The sequence below is a fragment of the Hyperoodon ampullatus genome (genome assembly GCF_949752795.1).
Source record: "Hyperoodon ampullatus genome assembly, chromosome: 1".
Classification (NCBI taxonomy): Eukaryota; Metazoa; Chordata; class Mammalia; order Artiodactyla; family Ziphiidae; genus Hyperoodon; species Hyperoodon ampullatus.
Window position 1 is genome coordinate 108,726,919 of NC_136914.1, and position 17,358 is coordinate 108,744,276.

Consider the following 17,358-nt stretch of genomic DNA (forward strand, 5'->3'; position numbering starts at 1 on the left):
AAAGCTTCTAAGACAATGGAAAAGTAAAATTAGTCCATTTAACATGAATTTAGTTAGTGGAAATGCATAGAACAGGGTCCTGCAAAATACATGTCAAACTGCTAAAAGTAACAAGAGGGAAGGGTCGGGGGAGACAGCAGAGGAAGAACTGGAGGGTGCCTTACAAAGTGTTCATGTCAAAACAAAGCTCATTTTTAAAAGTGAAATGGCTACGCTAATAATAGTTTATTATTGGCACAATCTTTCAAATCTCAAGTTTCATAAGGAAGGTTAGGCAAGCAAAGTATTCTCAGAGTCTAGGATACTACAACACCGAGATGGACAATTAACAGAGATTAGAAACTCTTATGATATTTTAAGAAACTAGTTTAATTTGGGTTTCATCTGCACCAAGATGAGACACAGGAAAAAAGTGACTTCTGCATGGTCATCCATCTCATCGTACTTCTGCTAGTTTTATCACTGGACGTGTGAGCCCAACCCTACCCCCTCAACCCAATTGTCCCCGATTCCCTCAGGACAGGCGGTATGCTGTTTGTCCATATTTTTGCCTCTCCCACAACAAACTAAGTCTATGCTTTAAACACACCGAGTGGCTTATACCCAAAAGTTTCACTTAGGTCTTTGTCTTCCCCTTCCCCTCCTGGAACATCACTGGAATCTGCAGAGAGGAGAGTGTTCATGTAGTGCTTTGCAGCCTCTGCTCTGAACGGCGGGCACGTGCCCCAGAACGGCCGCCGCCAGCCAGCCCGCCCGAGCACTTTCCGTGTGTGGCAGCCCAAGAAGGCTGGGAACACATTTAAACCTCACGAGCTCCCTTGTTCTCTTCCACCTTGGTTGTAGGGGTAACTGACTACAAAACGCTGAAGAAAACCTTTAACATACCAAAGTAATCGTCTGACAGAACGTCTTCAAATTCATATTCAAAACTTCCAACACAGAAGCCGTACGAAACTTGCTCTTTATCTACCAACCACATTCAACGAAGGTATAAAATACAATTACTTTATTGATTTCTTACAATCAATACTGCCAACCAGCATTACTTCCACTCATGCATCATTAAAAACAAAAGGGTATTTCCTTGGTATTTTCAAATGATGCATTATACAATAAACAAAAAAAAGTTAGAACTTAAAATGCACCCTGATTAATTATGTAAACTGGTAATTTAAAAAAAAAGCATAACTAATAATTTGGTTCCTTTCTTCATAAAATGGAAATTTAAATATTTCTCCTGATAGTCTTGAGGTTATCATTATGTTACGAGTAGTGCAAAGTGTGGCACACAGTTTCTTCTAGAAAGGTGTGTCTTACACACCTTATTAAACAAAGGAAATGTGCATAACAAGATGCATACAGTCAATGCATGAATAGAAAGCATGTTTCAAATACAAGGTAGCCCCTCAGGCAACCATTATTATTTAGGTTTTGCATTATCATTTATGGCATTATAGATTAATCACACATAACATACTTTTATACATTTTAACCCTGAAGAAAAATAATTGTTGCTTGAAAAAAATTATTCCAGGTAGCCATTTGGTTTGTATCAGGAGAAAGTGAACCTCCAAGAGTTTAGTATCTGCCAAGTCTGGAATCATTAGCTCGAGTCAGTAAATCTGATGCGCGACATACTTCACAGTGACTGTTTCCAAGTCTTGTCAATGCCTCTTCTCCGCAGGATGCTGGATGCAGCATCTCTGGGACACCCTTGCATGTGGTTTTCCCTTTTTTTTTTTTTTTTTTTTGCTGGATTAACTGTATTACCGTATTATTTCCTCTTTTTCACCTCTTCTATGGCCTTCCATTTTAATTATTCATAAGTCCTTTCAGAATATCTTCAGAGAGTTCCATGAGGGGAAGTTCTGGAGATGGAAAATCCAAGGGAGGAAGATTGGGTATTGGAATATCCTTGGCTTTCCCAGTATTTGATGCAAACCTCTGCCAGGTTGAAGAGGCTGTAGCAGTTTCTGCATGTGGTGGCAAGCTCCATAACTCTGACTTTTCTACAAAATCAGCATCTACATCAAGCTCCTTTTCTATCGGGCCTTTTAGAAGTCTGGCCTTTTCAGCCTTTAGCTGTTTATTTTCTCTCCTTAATCTTTCATTCTCAGCCACGAGGAATTCCACATGCCTCTTCAAATCTGCAATTTTGGTTGCCTGCTCCTCTATAATTGTTTTATCATCTTTTGGGGCTTTGCTTCCAATGCACAGCTCTGTTGGCTCGCTCTTCTGCTGAAGTAAAAATAGTAATGTGTCTGGATCCCTGTCAAAGACCCCCTGAATTTCAGGCAAGTGTTTCTCTGTGGAAGGGCTATAATTCTGAGAGAGTAGGGGGCTCTGGCTGTCTGCGTCCTCAGCAGAGGGTCTGTGAGATGACTGAAGCTGGGCAGCGGCATCCTTGTCTGTGCTCTGCTGGGCTTTCAATCTTTCCTCCCGCTTTGCCCTCTTCCATCTCTCCTGGATGAGGAGAAGCTGTTTCATGTGACTATCCCTTTGCAGTTCCAGTGATAAATGAGCCTATTACACAGAAGGAAAGGTACAATTTAACATTTTAAGTCGCTTCAGTAATGTCTGGTAAATACTATTTCAGTATCTTCTTTTCTGGATAACCCAATAGCACTTAAAATTTTTTATTTATACTGTTTGCAATTCAATAGAACCTCAAACACTTTTCAAAGTAACTAAATCTTTCTAGGTAAGCTAACATTTTCATTCATAAACAAAATACCATTCAAGAAGTCAGAAGAAGTCCTATTCCAGTTCCAATCGACACGGTGAATCAGACCGTTTTTGAATGTGCCTTTCCCCTCTGCAATGCTATTTGTACTCAGTTTAAAATCAGAAAACTTTCCTATTTAGACTTTAATTCTACAACTAGCTAAAGTCTCGATGCAGGTCTACATTACATGGCTAACACAAGCAGCTCTGGACAGTCAAAGGGAAGTGCACAGAATGGAACACAACTTTTAAGTTCTCTTCGTTCAGTCTGAGGAACTGGTATCTTTTCCCTGCCACTGATATCCCCTCAGATCTCCTTAATTCAACTGAACAAACATTTACCAAGTAACTCCTTGTGGACCTGCCACTTTTATAATCAGGAAATCACCTTTGGATAAAGATGTAGCTTTGTATAAAGGTATTTTAAAAACCTAGGCAGGCCCTTCCCAGACACAGAAGACAATTTAAAGCCACTGGTGAAACAAATTTAAAAGTACCAGAACTGCTTAGGAATTCAGGAAAAGACAGGTCTGGATTTAAATTATCTTTGACAAGCAAAGGTAAGGCCAACTGGTTTCCCCTGGGCCAGGCCTGCTTACTTACTGTGAGCTCATGGTCAGATGAGCTAATGATCAGGAAAGGCACTAACGGGTCTCTAAAGGACACGCCTGGCAATCTAAGGTCTGTGAGAAACCCCTAGAAAAAAGGACAGCAGTTTCTGCATGCCATCAACAGCAGTTCACTTAGTTTTATTTTTTATTTTATACTGGAGTATAGCTGATTGACAAAGTTGTGTTAGTCTCGGGTGGATAGCAAAGTGATTCAGTCTATACATGAATCTATCCTTTTTCAGATTCTTTTCCCATTAGTTTATTACAGAGTACTGAGTAGAGTTCCCTGTGCTATACAGGTTTTTGTTGATTATCTATTTTATATATGTATAATATGTATATGCTAATCCCAACAGTTCATTTAGTTTTAATTTCCTTTCTGAAGTACTCATCTCTTCCCCATTTTATGTATCTTTGACTGCAGTGTTTTGGGAAGAGCACAATGCTTTATTTTATACACAATTCAAGTCTCCACAAGAAAATCCTCCTAACCCTTGTTGAAAATATTAAAGTGTCTTACCTGCTCAGACTGTGTCAGCTTCATAGCTTCAGAAAGATACGCTGGTTAAAAAAAAAAGAGACACATTAATATATGTGTCGTCATTTTGTTATTAAAAGGTCAAACAAAGAGTTTTAATACTCCTCATATGACAAAGAGACCTGGTCTTAGAAGCAATTCTGCTACATAGTTATCCTATTCCCGAAAAGGATTTTAAAAAAAAAAGGATTCTTAACTTCTCCATAAAAGATATCAGTGGTAATCAAATGTACATATTCCATACTTCACCTTGGAGGGGCTGGTTCTTTTAAATCAATGTAGATTTCACAGTTACGGAAGTAAAGATGGCATAATCAGAAAAACAGTATTAGGTAGGATTAAAATTAAACAAGAACTTATCAAAATCCTATTACTCAAATTATGCTCACAAAAATATCAAGATATTGACTATCAATGACTTTTTACCCACATGAATACCTAAACTATCATTTTGGTCTCCTATAGAACTACTTTTATTGAATTGTTTCTGAGCTATACTATCAGCCTACTGTGAATCTGGTAGTTAAAAGCCCAAAGAACTCATTGACATATTTATAATAAGTAGCTGCAGGCAGTATTAGGACATTTATGAAAATGACAAAGGGTCAATAACTCAATTAACTTCTCTCTCTAATCTTATGATCAGTTTCCTAGATGACTTAATTTGTTTGAATTTAAATAGTCACTGTAAAAATCCATAACTTTCCTCTCTAAGGTGACTGCTAGAACGCTTACGGCCATGTTCCCCTTCAAGAACTCATGATGCATTTTGTGAACTACACTCCCAGTCCTCTCCCCCATTTTATCTTTCTATGGATTTTATATTTTGTTGTATTCCTCTGTAAGCCCTTTTATATCTTGCTGGAACAAGATGGGGTATAAATAACAAGTATTATTAATAATAGGTCGTGTCCAATTAATCCCCATTTTTTATCTCTCGCTCACTATAAACTTTTTGGCATCTCTCATACATTAACTTCCTTCTTGCCTTTTCTCCAATACTACAGGCACTGCTTTCTGTCTAATCTTAATCCAAATATTTTAATGATTTTCTGAGTTCATCACTTAGAACTGTTGTCTGCCAGGTTCTACCACAGTCTTTAAGACAGACTAATTGGATGTTCCCTTCACATCAGAAAACAGAGTTGGTTATACGGCCTATGCTCCAGCCATACCTACATTTTTCCCTCAACTTTTTGTCTTATTAAGTCTGTATAACTGCATACAGACGACTTCTTTTCCTTTTGTTCATGTGTAAGTCTGTTGAGACATTCTATCTCTTACTGTGATAGTGGGGATTTCCCTAGACATCCCTCCCATTATTCTGTGTACATTTGCCTCCCTGTCTGAAATACAGTTTGCTTTAAATCCAGTTTCTTAACACATAGAACAGTTTCACAAAACCAAGCTTAACCCAAATGCAGTGCCTCCCTTTGTAGAACCTTGAAACTATAACACGACAGAAGAAGATACCCAAGGACACTGAGTTCCCAAAGCTCAGAGAATTCAAAAAAGAGTCACACTGTCATTTAAATTATTTCCCAATCTCAAAATCTGGGTCTTAAAAGAAAAGTTATTAAAAAAAATTTTTTTTAATCTGACTGCATGGTAATGAGTTTACACCAGAGCCACAACAGGAACAAATGCCCAAGACAGAAATGTAGGCAGATAATACTTATCTCAGAAATATTTAGCAATGTGGTTAAACTGCTTTCTTCAATTATGATACAAGGCTAATATTTGAAGTAAATACTAAGTAAGTGATGAGGAAAAGGAATTAAGAAAATCTGAAGAATCTATCACTTCTTAAAATAATAACATTTACTATCAAATACATATAAACAATGTACTCTGAGGTCTGCTCGTCTTCTGAAAAGTTCATTTTGAGTTCTAAGCATTGTTAATGCCTATGATTAACTTCCCATTTAAGCTTTTGCTCTTTTCGCTGTCTGTGAAAGAAACGAAATCCACTTAGAAACTGGAATGCATTAAGACTGGTAAGGGAGGACTTCTCTGGTGGCGCAGGGGTTAAGAATCTGCCTGCCAATGCAGGGGACACGGGTTCAAGTCCTGGTCCAGGAGGATCCCACATGCCACGGAGCAACTAAGCCCGTGTGCCACAGCTACTGAGCCCGAGCACCACAAGTACTGAAGCCCATGTGCCTAGAGCCCATGCTCCGCAACAAGAGAAGCCACCGCGATGAGAAGCCCACGCACTGCAACAAAGAGTAGCCCCCTTTCGCTGCAACTAGAGAAAGACCATGTGCAGCAACAAAGACCCAACGCAGCCAAAAATAAAATAAATTTATTTTTAAAAAAAGACTGATAAGGGAGAGTTATAGAAAACCACTTACAGCTGCTAATCAAGGGTTTAAAGCAATAGATTCTTCTAACAGTGCTGAATTCTTGGTAGTTTATGGCTTCTTAACTTTTTTTCAATATAGAGTGGTAAAAATGTGTACACCTCCTCCTCCCCACCTCCTGCCAGATGTAGACAGCTTTTTCCTTCTGGGTTGGGTATCTCAGTTTATCAAGTAACCTCTTTATTTCTACACATTTACAAAACACTATCAGAACACTACAAAGTGTAGAGGATATGAGTCCTTAGCTGTGTAGTCTCGGGTAAACTGTCTCAGAATCTCCTCTGATCTTTGACAGAGGCCCCTTCTTTTGCCCTTAAATTCTCTCATTTCAGGCTTTTATCCCACCAGTCTTTCTCAGATGATGACCTTTCCCTGTTTTTTCTCTAAAATGATTTCCAAATACTAAGTTCCTTCCTCTCAGGACACATTTACATCCATACCTCCCAAAACACCTCTGTTCGAGCCTTAGATGTAAGTCAATTTAGAAAACACTGAGCTCATTCTAACCACATTAATTTTCAAACTAGTACTACATTCACAACTCTACTCTGAAACACAACACAAGACTATTTTTAACCAAGTCTAAACTCCAAATCAAATCCGCTGGGTGGGATTAACTAATCACACTTCAAGTTGTATCTCCATCATTAGAGCTAATGGGATCCAACAGACTGCCTTTACCTCTTCTACTCCTGAGAAAGTCACAGAATTTAGACACAGAGAAAGGGAGAGAAGAATTTAAAAGCCCAACATTAATTTTAAGTCTTCAAATAAAGACAGGGATGCAGGCTAGGAATGAAAGAAACTTCTCTCTCTTTTATGTATTCAGAATATCCTACCAATCAAGAGACACTGCTTTGGGAAAGCAAATGTTCTCCTTACTTGCTGCAAGTAATAAATGCTTCCTTCTCTGGGGGGAGAAGAATATCCTACCAATCAACACACAACCTAATGCTGATCAGTCTGTTATTTATGTGTAACCATGACCACTCTGGATTATTTAACTAAATGTATCATTTCACTGCAGCATTCATGGTTTTTTTTAAAAATAGTGTAGTACACTTTTTTTTATAGTGACTACAAATTTAACAATTTGATTCATAACAAAATATGGCTTATGAAAGATTTAAAGAGCACTAGCTGCCAAGTTTAATGCTGTCTAAAGCTCCCATAAAATTCACCATAAAAATCCACAAAGATTTATGGGATACATACAATGCGTTCAGCCCTACAGCTGAAGGGGTACACTTCAGTAGCAAAACTAACTCTTCAAAAATAAGACTTGAAATTTTCTCTGAAAATTACTGACTTGTAGGCAAAAATCACTGACATAGAAGGACTTATCGAAACCAGTATCCACTGTGTTGTATTTCAGCAGTGAGGCAACACAGGAGGGGCAGCCTCTGCTAGGAAAAAGCAGGACTTGGATCATGATACTGGCCTAGAGGGGAGGAAAGAGCCTTCCTCCAGCAGAAAAAGTATGGGGCTCGCTCTAAGACAGGCAGCCACTCCACTGTAGGATGAAGCATTCCCGCCCCGAAGCTTTTAGGCTACTCAGCTAACAGAAACCAGTCTGTACAAACAAACCCTGAAGATCTATTTCTGAGTTCAACATATGCTAGCTTGTATGACTGGGATGAAATTAGGTGTTCAATAAGAATCCAGTAATTCTAAACTTCATACCTAAAAGAAGGTCATCAGCAGCATGATACTATATGCATGAATGTATAGACGAAACATTCAGAAGGGAAGCTAAAGAAAGACCACAGGAAAGAGTTTCAATGGATTTTGTATTACCAGCATCTTAGAAAACAGAAACTCAGTGAAAATTAATTGGCTGGAATTAAATTAGTTATTACTTTCAAAACCCAAAAAGGCTAAATATTTGAAATCCAGACTCCTTCTCTATAACAACTAAGATGAACTGACAGACACTTCTTGGAATTACTTCTGTCTTTGGGGATCTTCAGGCTCAGAAAGTTGTGTCCAGGAATCATTTACAAATATGGCATATGCAGTCTTCTTGATTTAGAAAGACTGGGTTAGGAGGAGCTGGAAAATCTAGCACACTCACTTGAAAAATAATCCAAGCTGCGTTCCAGTGGGTCAGTAGTATCAACCTGGTACATGCAGGGCAACAACACATCATTACTCGTGTGACTTTCATTCTAAATAACGTGTTGAGAGATACTGGAAAAAAGAAACTGCCCTGCAGTTTTAGACTCATCACTTCTTAAAAAGAATACTCACCTGCAGCCTTTTTGTGACAAGAAATAGCCTCTTCGTATTTCCCTGCAGCTAATAAACGATCTGCTCGTCTGCTCTGTTGATGAGCCTAGAAGACAAACACTCCTGAGTTCCTCTTACTTAAAAAAAAAAAAAAAAACTTTTAAGAAGATATAATGCTGTTTGTTACCACACATCAAACCATTACGGCTGTATCTAAAACTGGGGAAACCTAATGGGTAGTAGCTGAAAGGACTGGCAACTTCTCTCAACTCTACTAATAAACAATCGAGGTTAAGACCAGGCACCAACTCCTTCAGGGAACATTCTTCAGAGATAAACCAAGGGTTATCATCAAATTGTTACTCAAAATGTATATTTTCTTGGTTTTTAACTCATTCTTCCTTTTCAACATTAAAGTTGCTACCTATGTTTTCAAGATGAAAAATTTGTACATTATACAGTTGAGGAATTAATGATACCAATATTTAATGTTATGGTGGAGATCTTTTCAGGTACAACTCACCAAAACAACAAACTCAAAGTACTGAAAGCAAATGGATTAAATAAGTAGTCATTGGTCTCCTTACATTTGTGTTACATTTAAGAACTATTACAATTTTGTGAATGTGTTTCATCTCTTACATAAGGAGGTCCATAGACTCATAGTCGTCACATATCTTACATAAGGTTATACAGTTAGCAGGCAAGGTGAAAGCAATGGTCAGCTGAAGTCTTCTAACTAGTGTAATGTTTTCCTCACTAACAAACTCACAGATAATTTAGCAAAGCTGCTTAAAGTGAAAAAGCACTATACACCTATGTTCACAGCAGCATCATTCAGAATAATCAAAAGGTGGAAGCAACCTAAGCATCCATCAATAGATGAATGAACAAAATGTGGTACATACACACAATGTAAAATTACTCAGCCTGAAGAGGGAAGAAATTGACACATGCTACAGCATGAACTTTGAGGACTTTAAGCTTATAATGAGCCACTTGCAAAAAGACAAATACTGTATGATCCCACTTAATGAGGTATCTAAAGTAGTCAAACTCACAGAAACTGAAAGTAGAAAGGATGGTTGCCAGAGACTCGGGGGAGAAAAAAGTGGGGAGTTGCTGTTCAATGGGTGTAGAGTTTCAGTTTTACAAGATGAAAAAGTTCTGGCGATCTGCTGCACAACAATGTGAATATTCTTAACACTACTGAACTGTACACGTAAAAATTATAGACGGCAAATTTGGGAGTTCCCTGCTGGTCTAGTGGTTGGGATTTGGCGCTTTCACTGCCATGGCCCAGGTTCAATTCCTGGTTGGGGAACTGAACTTCCCGCAAGCCACATGATGCGACCAAAAATTTTTTTTTTAATTAAAAATTAAAAAAACTTATAGACAGAAAATTTTATGTGTACTTTACCTCAGTTTTTTTAAAAAAAGCAAAAATCAAATCTGTGTGTCAGGTGTGAAATGATTTGTGTTGAATGCTTTTCAAAAAATGTGCCACTGATGCCTCATAAAAATACTTCAGAAAATCACTTTTGTAACTGAGATTAGAAATATTTGCAAGTTTACAAATCATGCTCAGTGTAAAACAGAGGTGAAGACAAAAGTAGGGAACAGTACACTTCTAGCAATGCATGCTGTTTACATTTTCCCCGTTTCTATTTTTGTAAGGAAGAGGCAAGCAACACTTTTAAAAGCAAGATTATTCCTTTCAGTTGTTTCAGAGGCTTATTATTCTTCAAATAGTAATTAAACAAACTTTTTCTCTAAGTCTCAATTTATTCCTAAAAATAATAATTGATAACCAGAAATGACTAAGGGCTTAAAATATAATTTTAACCATGGAGTCCTGGATTTCAACAAAAAACATGTTCTTAACACAGGAGTATTATATAGTATCCAGAAATGATACAGATCTTTTGGGGAGAGAATGTACATAATGAAGAAAGGTAAGTTATGATCAACATGATTCCTCTAAGGAATGTATTCTGAGCATATAGCTAAAGCAAGTGACAATCAACAAGGTTCTAGGCACAGGAAAAGAAAAATAATGAAAGAATCTGCATATGCCTTTACCTTTCTAAGCTTTGAAAGAAGCCCTATTTAAGAGACAACCTTCTCTGAAATCCCAAAGTACTTCCCAACTAGGACGGCACAGTACAGACATAGCCCTACCAAGAACCTGGGGACTGGGCTCAAGTCCTCGTAATCCCACTAAACCAGCCAAGTTATCTCATCCTTCAGGGCCTGTTCCCTCACCTGTAAAATGATGGAGTTAGATCTGTGCTTCTCAAGTTTTAATGGAATCCAAATCACTGGGTAATCTGGTTAAAATGCACACTGATTCAGAAGGGCTTGAGATTCTACCGAGGTGAAGCTGAAGCTACTGGCTCCTGGACACACTTTGAGAAGCCGGGATGAGATGCTCTCTGAGGTTACCTTATTCTAACACTGCCTCTAGTCTCTCTGTCCAATGACATTAATCATTTTCTACCTTGTACTATATTTACGAAGCTCCCTAGTTAAACTTCAAGTTCCACAATAGTAGAATAAATTTTTTTCTTTTTCATGTTCTTTTCCATTATGGTTTATTACAGGATATTGAATATAGTTCCCTGTGCTATACAGTAGGTCCTTGTTGGTTATCTATTTTATGTATACTAGTGTGTGTCTGCTAATCCCAAACTTCCCCACCCCCTTTCTCCTTTGGTAACCATAAATTTGTTTTCTATGTCCGTGAGTCTGTTTATTTTGTTAATAGGTTCATCTATATCATATTTTAGATTCCACATATAAGTGATATCATATGGTATTTGTCTTCCTCTGACTTACTTCACTTAAGTATGATAATCTTGAGGTACATCCACGTTGCTGCAAATGGCATTATTTCACTTTTTTATGGCTGAGTAATATTCCATGTGTATATAATACCACATCTTTATCCATTCATCTGTCGATGGACATGTAGGTTGTTTCCATATCTTGGCTAATGTGAATAGTGCTGCTATGAACATAGGGGTGCATATATCTTTTTGAATTGGAGTTTTGCCCAGATATATGCCCAGGAGTGGGATTGCTGGATCATATGTTAACTCTATTTTTAGTTCAAGGAACCTCCATACTGTTTTCCATAGTAGCTGCACCAACTTACATTCCTGCCAACAGTGCAGAAGGATTCCCTTTTCTCTACATCCTCTCCAGCATTTGTTATTTGTATACTTTTTAATGATGGCCCTTCTGACTGGTGTTAGGTGATACCTTATTATGGTTTTGATTTGCATTTTTCTAATAATTAGTGATGTTGAGCATCTTTTCATGTGCCTATTGGCCGTCTATATGTCTTCTTTGGAGAACTGTCTATTTGGGTCTTCTGCCCATTTTTTGATTGGGTTGTTTAGATTTTTGTTATTGAGTTGCATCAGCTGTTTAATTATTTTGGAAATTAAGCCCTTCTCAGTCGCATAGTTTGTAAGTATTTTCTCTCATTCTGTAGGCTGTCTTTTCGTCTTGTTTATGACTTCCTTTGTTACGCAAAAGCTTCTGTGTGATGAGGTCCCATTTGTTTATTTTTGCTTTTATTTCTATTGCCTTGGGAGACTGCCCTAGGAAAACATTGCCACTTCAGCGAATGTTTTGCCTATGTTCTCTTCTAGGAGTTTTGTGGTGTCACGTCTTATGTTTTAGTCTTAAAGCTATTTTGAGTTTATTTTTGTCTACGGTGTGAGAATAAACTTTTACTTGAACACCAAAGAAACAAAAAGTTCTCAAGTGGTAGGAACAGGACCTCATGGCTATTCCAACTCCCCAAAAACTTCCCCATGTAAAATCCAATCTCTGATCACTCTGCCAACTCAGGAGTTACATTTCGTTTTAAAACACACACCTACTTTAGGTTATCTGGCACCACAGCAATCAAATTCCCTATTAAAAAATACAGGTCCTACACCAAGTTCTTGTTAGACACCCAGCACATGCCAACTGCCTAGGTTCAAATCTCAGCTTGAGCACTTATTAGACACCTGAACTTGGCTTTCTTAACTTCCTAAGTTTTCTCATCTTTAAAATGAGAATGTTGTGAAAATTAAATGAGTTAAAAGACAGTAAAAGCAGCAGAGGTTATCTACCACTATAAAGCTTACAATGTGATTGGGGAGATAAGACTAAACTGCATTCTTTTCCAACTAAAGATACTGTACGAAACTTATTTTTGTAGTAATTGTTATTTTTAAAACAATCTTTAAAGATCTCTAATATTAAAATTGATCTCTCTTTAAATACCGTTCTTGGCAGAATCACAGCATTAAAAGTATTAAATCCATATGCTTCTTTGGTGATTCAAAATAAAAGAGGAACAAGAAGCAACTGAAATGGGAACGTTGGGTGGGGATTCTAAAAGTTTGGGCACTGATATTTTATAATTCTGATAACATGTTTCTCTTCTGCCAATTACTTCAAGATGCACTAAAATTTTATGGGGAAGGTTTTATCTCAATACTTCGTTCAAAAATGATAAAAGACGACAAATGCTGGAGAGGGTGTGGAGAAAAGGGAACCCTCTTGCACTGTTGGTGGGAATGTAAATTGATAGAGCCACTATGGAGAACAGTACAGACGTTCCTTAAAAAACTAAAAATAGAATTACCGTATGACCCAGCAATCCCACCACTGGGCATATACCCAGAGAAAACAGTAATTCAAAAAGACACATGCACCCCAATGTTCACTGCAGCACTATTTACAATACCCAGGTCATGGAAGCAACCTAAATACCCATTGACAGACGAATGGATAAAGAAGATGTGGGATAAAGAAGATGTGGTACATACATGCAATGGAATATTAGCCATAAAAAGGAACGAAATTGGGTCACTTGTAGAGACGTGGATGGACCTAGAGACTGTCATACAGAGTAAAGTAAGTCAGAAAGAGAAAAACAAATATCGCATATTAACGCATATATGTGGAATCTAGAAAAACGGTACGGATGAACTGGTTTGCAGGGCATAAATAGAGACACAGACGTAGTGAACAAACGTAAGGATGCCAAGGGGGCAAAGTGGGGGTGGGGGATGAATTGGGAGATTGGGAGTGACATATATACACTAATATGTATAAAACACATAACTAATAAGAACCTGCTGTATAGCACAGGGATCTCCACTTCGCTGTACAGTAGAAACTAACACAACACTATAAAACAACTATACCTCAACAACAACAACAAAAAGATAAAAGACAATATAGGTCTTTATGAGTGATATCACTAACAATTCAAATAATGTTTAAGCCAAGAATGTATCTATTTTGGGTACTAACCCAAACAAATAAAGTAAATTTTATTTATTTTCTTTTAAAGTTTATCAGGAAACTTAGGACAGAAAAGGTAACTTAACACTCTTCATGAATTTTAACTCCAGGAGCACCTAAATATATAAGACAAATATTAAGAGACCTAAAGGAAGAAACAGACAGCAATGTAATGACAGGAGACTTTAATACCCCACTTACATCAATAGATAGATCATACAGACCAAACAAACAGTAGGGAAACACAGGCCCTAAATGACATATTAGACAAGATGGAACAAATATATACAGAACATTCCATCCAAAAGCAACAAAATACACATTCTTCAAGTGCTCATGGAACATTCTCCAGGATAGATCATATGTCAGACCACAAAACAAGTCTTAATAACGTGGCCTGGGTTCAATCCCTGGTTGGGGAACTAACCAACTGCAAAAACAAAAAACACACACACAGAAACCAAAAACGAAAAGATGTTTCAACTGGTAACACAGAAATACAAAGGATAATAAGAGACTATTATGAACAATTATATGCCAACAAATTGGGCAACCTAGAAGAAATAGATAAATTCCTAGAAACACAAAACTGTCTAAGACGAAATTATGAAAAAAAAGAAAATCTGAACAAACCAACCACAGACATATCTCGGAGATATTGCAAGCTCAGTTCCAGGCCACCGCAATAAAGTGAATACTGGAATAAAATGAGTCACACAAATTTTTTGGTTTCCCAATACATCTAAAAGTTATGTTGGGACTTCCCTGGTAGTCCAGTGGTTAAGACCCTGAGCTCCCAACGCAGGGGGCCCATGTTCGATCCCTGGTCAGGGAACTAGATCCCACATGCTGCAACTAAGAGCTCGCATGCTGCAGCTAAAAAAGGTCCCACAAGCCGCAACTTAAAGATCCCACACGCAGAAACAAAGATCCCATGTGCCACAACTAAGACCCAGCGCAGCCAAATAAATAAATATTTTTTAAATAAATAAAGTTATGTTTACACTACACTGTTGTCTATTAAATGTGCAATAACATTATGTCTAAAAATAACAATGTAGGGCTTCCCTGGTGGCACAGTGGTTGAGAGTCCACCTGCCAATGCAGGGGACAGAGGCTCGTGCCCCGGTCCGGGAAGATCCCACATGCCACGGAGCGGCTAGGCCCATGAGCCATGGCCGCTGAGCCTACGCGTCCGGAGCCAGTGCTCCGCAACAGGAGAGGCCACAACAGTGAGAGGCCCACGTACCGCAAAAAAAAAAAAAAGTACATTCCTTAATTTGAAAATAATGCAGTTGGAACAATGGTGCCAATAAGACAAAGGGTAGTCATAAACCTTCAATTTGTAAAAAAAAAAAAAAAAAAAAAAGCAACATCTGCAAAATGCAATAAAGCAAAGCACAATAAAATGAGGTAGACCTGTACTGGTATGGAGACTGAATTAGTAATCACAAACTTCACAACAAACAAAAACCCAGGACCAGACGGCTTCACTGGTGAATCCTACCAAAAATTCAAAGAATTAATACTAATCCTCCTCAAAGTCTTCCAAAAAATAGAAGAATAGGGAACACTTGCAAACTTATTTTACAAGGCCAGCATTACCCTGATACCAAACCAGAGAAGGACACCACATGGAAAAAGAAAAAGCTAGAGGCCAATATCCCTGATGAACACAGATACAAAAATCCTCAGCAAAACACTAGCAAATCAAGTGGGATTTATTCCAGGGATACAAAGATGGTTCAACCAATCAAACTTATCCAAAAACCAATGTGATGCCACATTAACAAAATGAGGAATAAAAATCATATGGGCAAGGGGAGCAACCAAGATGGCGGAGCAGAAGGACGTGCTCTCACTCCCTCTTGCGAGAACACCAGAATTACAACTACCTGCTGGACAATCATCGACAGGAAGACACTGGAACTCACCAGAAAAGATACCCCACATCCAAAGACAAAGGAGAAGCCACAATGAGACGGTAGGAGGGGCGCAATCACAGTAAAATCAAATCCCATAACTGGTGGGTGGGTGACTCACAGACTGGAGAACACTTATACCACAGAAGTCCACCCACTGGAGTGAAGGTTCTGAGCCCCACGTCAGGCTTCCCAACCTGGGGGTCTGGCAACAGGAGGAGGAATTCCTAGAGAATCAGACCTTGAAGCCTAGTAGGAATTGACTGCAGGACTTCGACAGGACTGGGGGAAACAGATACTCCACTCTTGGAGGGCACACACAAAGTAGTGTGCACATCGGGACCCAGGGAAAGCAGCAGTGACCCCAGGGGAGACTGAACCAGACCTACCTGCTAGTGTTGGAGGGTCTCCTGCAGAGGTGGGGGGTGGCTGTGGCTCATCACGGGGACAAGGACACTGGCAGCAGAAGTTCTGGGAAGTACTCCTTGGCAGGAGCCCTCTCAGAGTCTGTCATCAGTCCCACCAAAGAGCCCAGGTAGGCTCCAGTGTTGGGTTGCCTCAGGCCATGCAACCAACAGGGAGGGAACCCAGCCCCACCCATCAACAGTCAAGTGGATTAAAGTTTTACTGAGCTCTGCGCACCAGAGGAACAGTCAGCTCTACCCACCACCAGTCCTCCCATCAAGCCTCTTAGATAGCCTCATCCACCAGAGAGCAGACAGCAGAAGAAAGAAGAAGTACAATCCTGCAGTCTGTGGGACTAAAACCACATTCACAGAATGATAAACAAAATGAAAAGGCAGAAGGCTATATACCAGATGAAGGAACAAGATAAAACCCCAGAAAAACAACTAAAAGAAGTGGAGATAGGCAACCTTCCAGAAAAAGAATTCAGAATAATGATAGTGAAGATGATCCAGGACCTCGGAAAAACAATGGAGGCAAAAATTTGAGAAGATGCAAGAAATGTTTAACAAAGACCTGGAAGAATTAAAGAACAAACAAACAAAGATGAACAATATGGTAACTGAAATGAAAACTACACTAAAAGGAATCAATAGCAGAATAACTGAGGCAGAAGAACGGATAAGTGACCTGCAAGACAGAATGGTGGAATTCACTGCTGCGGAATACACTAAAGAAACAACAATGAAAATAAATGAAGACACCCTAAGAGACCTCTGGGACAACATTAAACGCAACAACATTTGCATTATAGGGGTCCCAGAAGGAGAAGAGAGAGAGAAAGGACCCGAGAAAATATATGAAGGATTATAGTCGAAAACTTCCCTAACATGGGAAAGGAAATAGCCACCCAAGTGCAGGAAGTGCAGCGAGTCCCGTACAGGATAAACCCAAGGAGAAACACGCCGAGACACACAGTAATAAAACTGGAAAAAATGAAAGGCAAAGAAAAATTATTGAAAGCAGCAAGGGAAAAATGACAAATAACATGCAAGCGAACTGCCATAAGGTTAACAGCTGATTTCTCAGCAGAAACTCTACAAGCCAGAAGGGAGAGGCATGGTAAACTTAAAGTGATGAAAGGAAAGAACCTACAACCAAGATTACTCTGCCCAGCAAGACTCTCATTCAGATATGATGGAGAAATCAAAAGCTTTACAGACAAGCAAAAGCTAAGAGGATTCAGCACCACC

General features: G+C 38.7%; 1 protein-coding gene across 1 annotated transcript in view; it reads right to left on the reverse strand.

The window, feature by feature from the left end:
* Positions 1-991: 991 nt before the first annotated feature.
* The window catches only part of NRBF2 (nuclear receptor binding factor 2), a gene marked incomplete at its 5' end in the record, with an annotated part of 40,144 nt that continues 23,777 nt past the window's right edge, over positions 992-17,358 (reverse strand). The window contains 3 exons of the mRNA XM_079717128.1: positions 992-2,523; positions 3,856-3,896; positions 8,487-8,571. Coding sequence (XP_079573254.1) covers positions 1,813-2,523; positions 3,856-3,896; positions 8,487-8,571 — 837 coding nt within the window. The 3' untranslated portion in view covers positions 992-1,812. The remainder of the gene's footprint in view (positions 2,524-3,855; positions 3,897-8,486; positions 8,572-17,358) is intronic.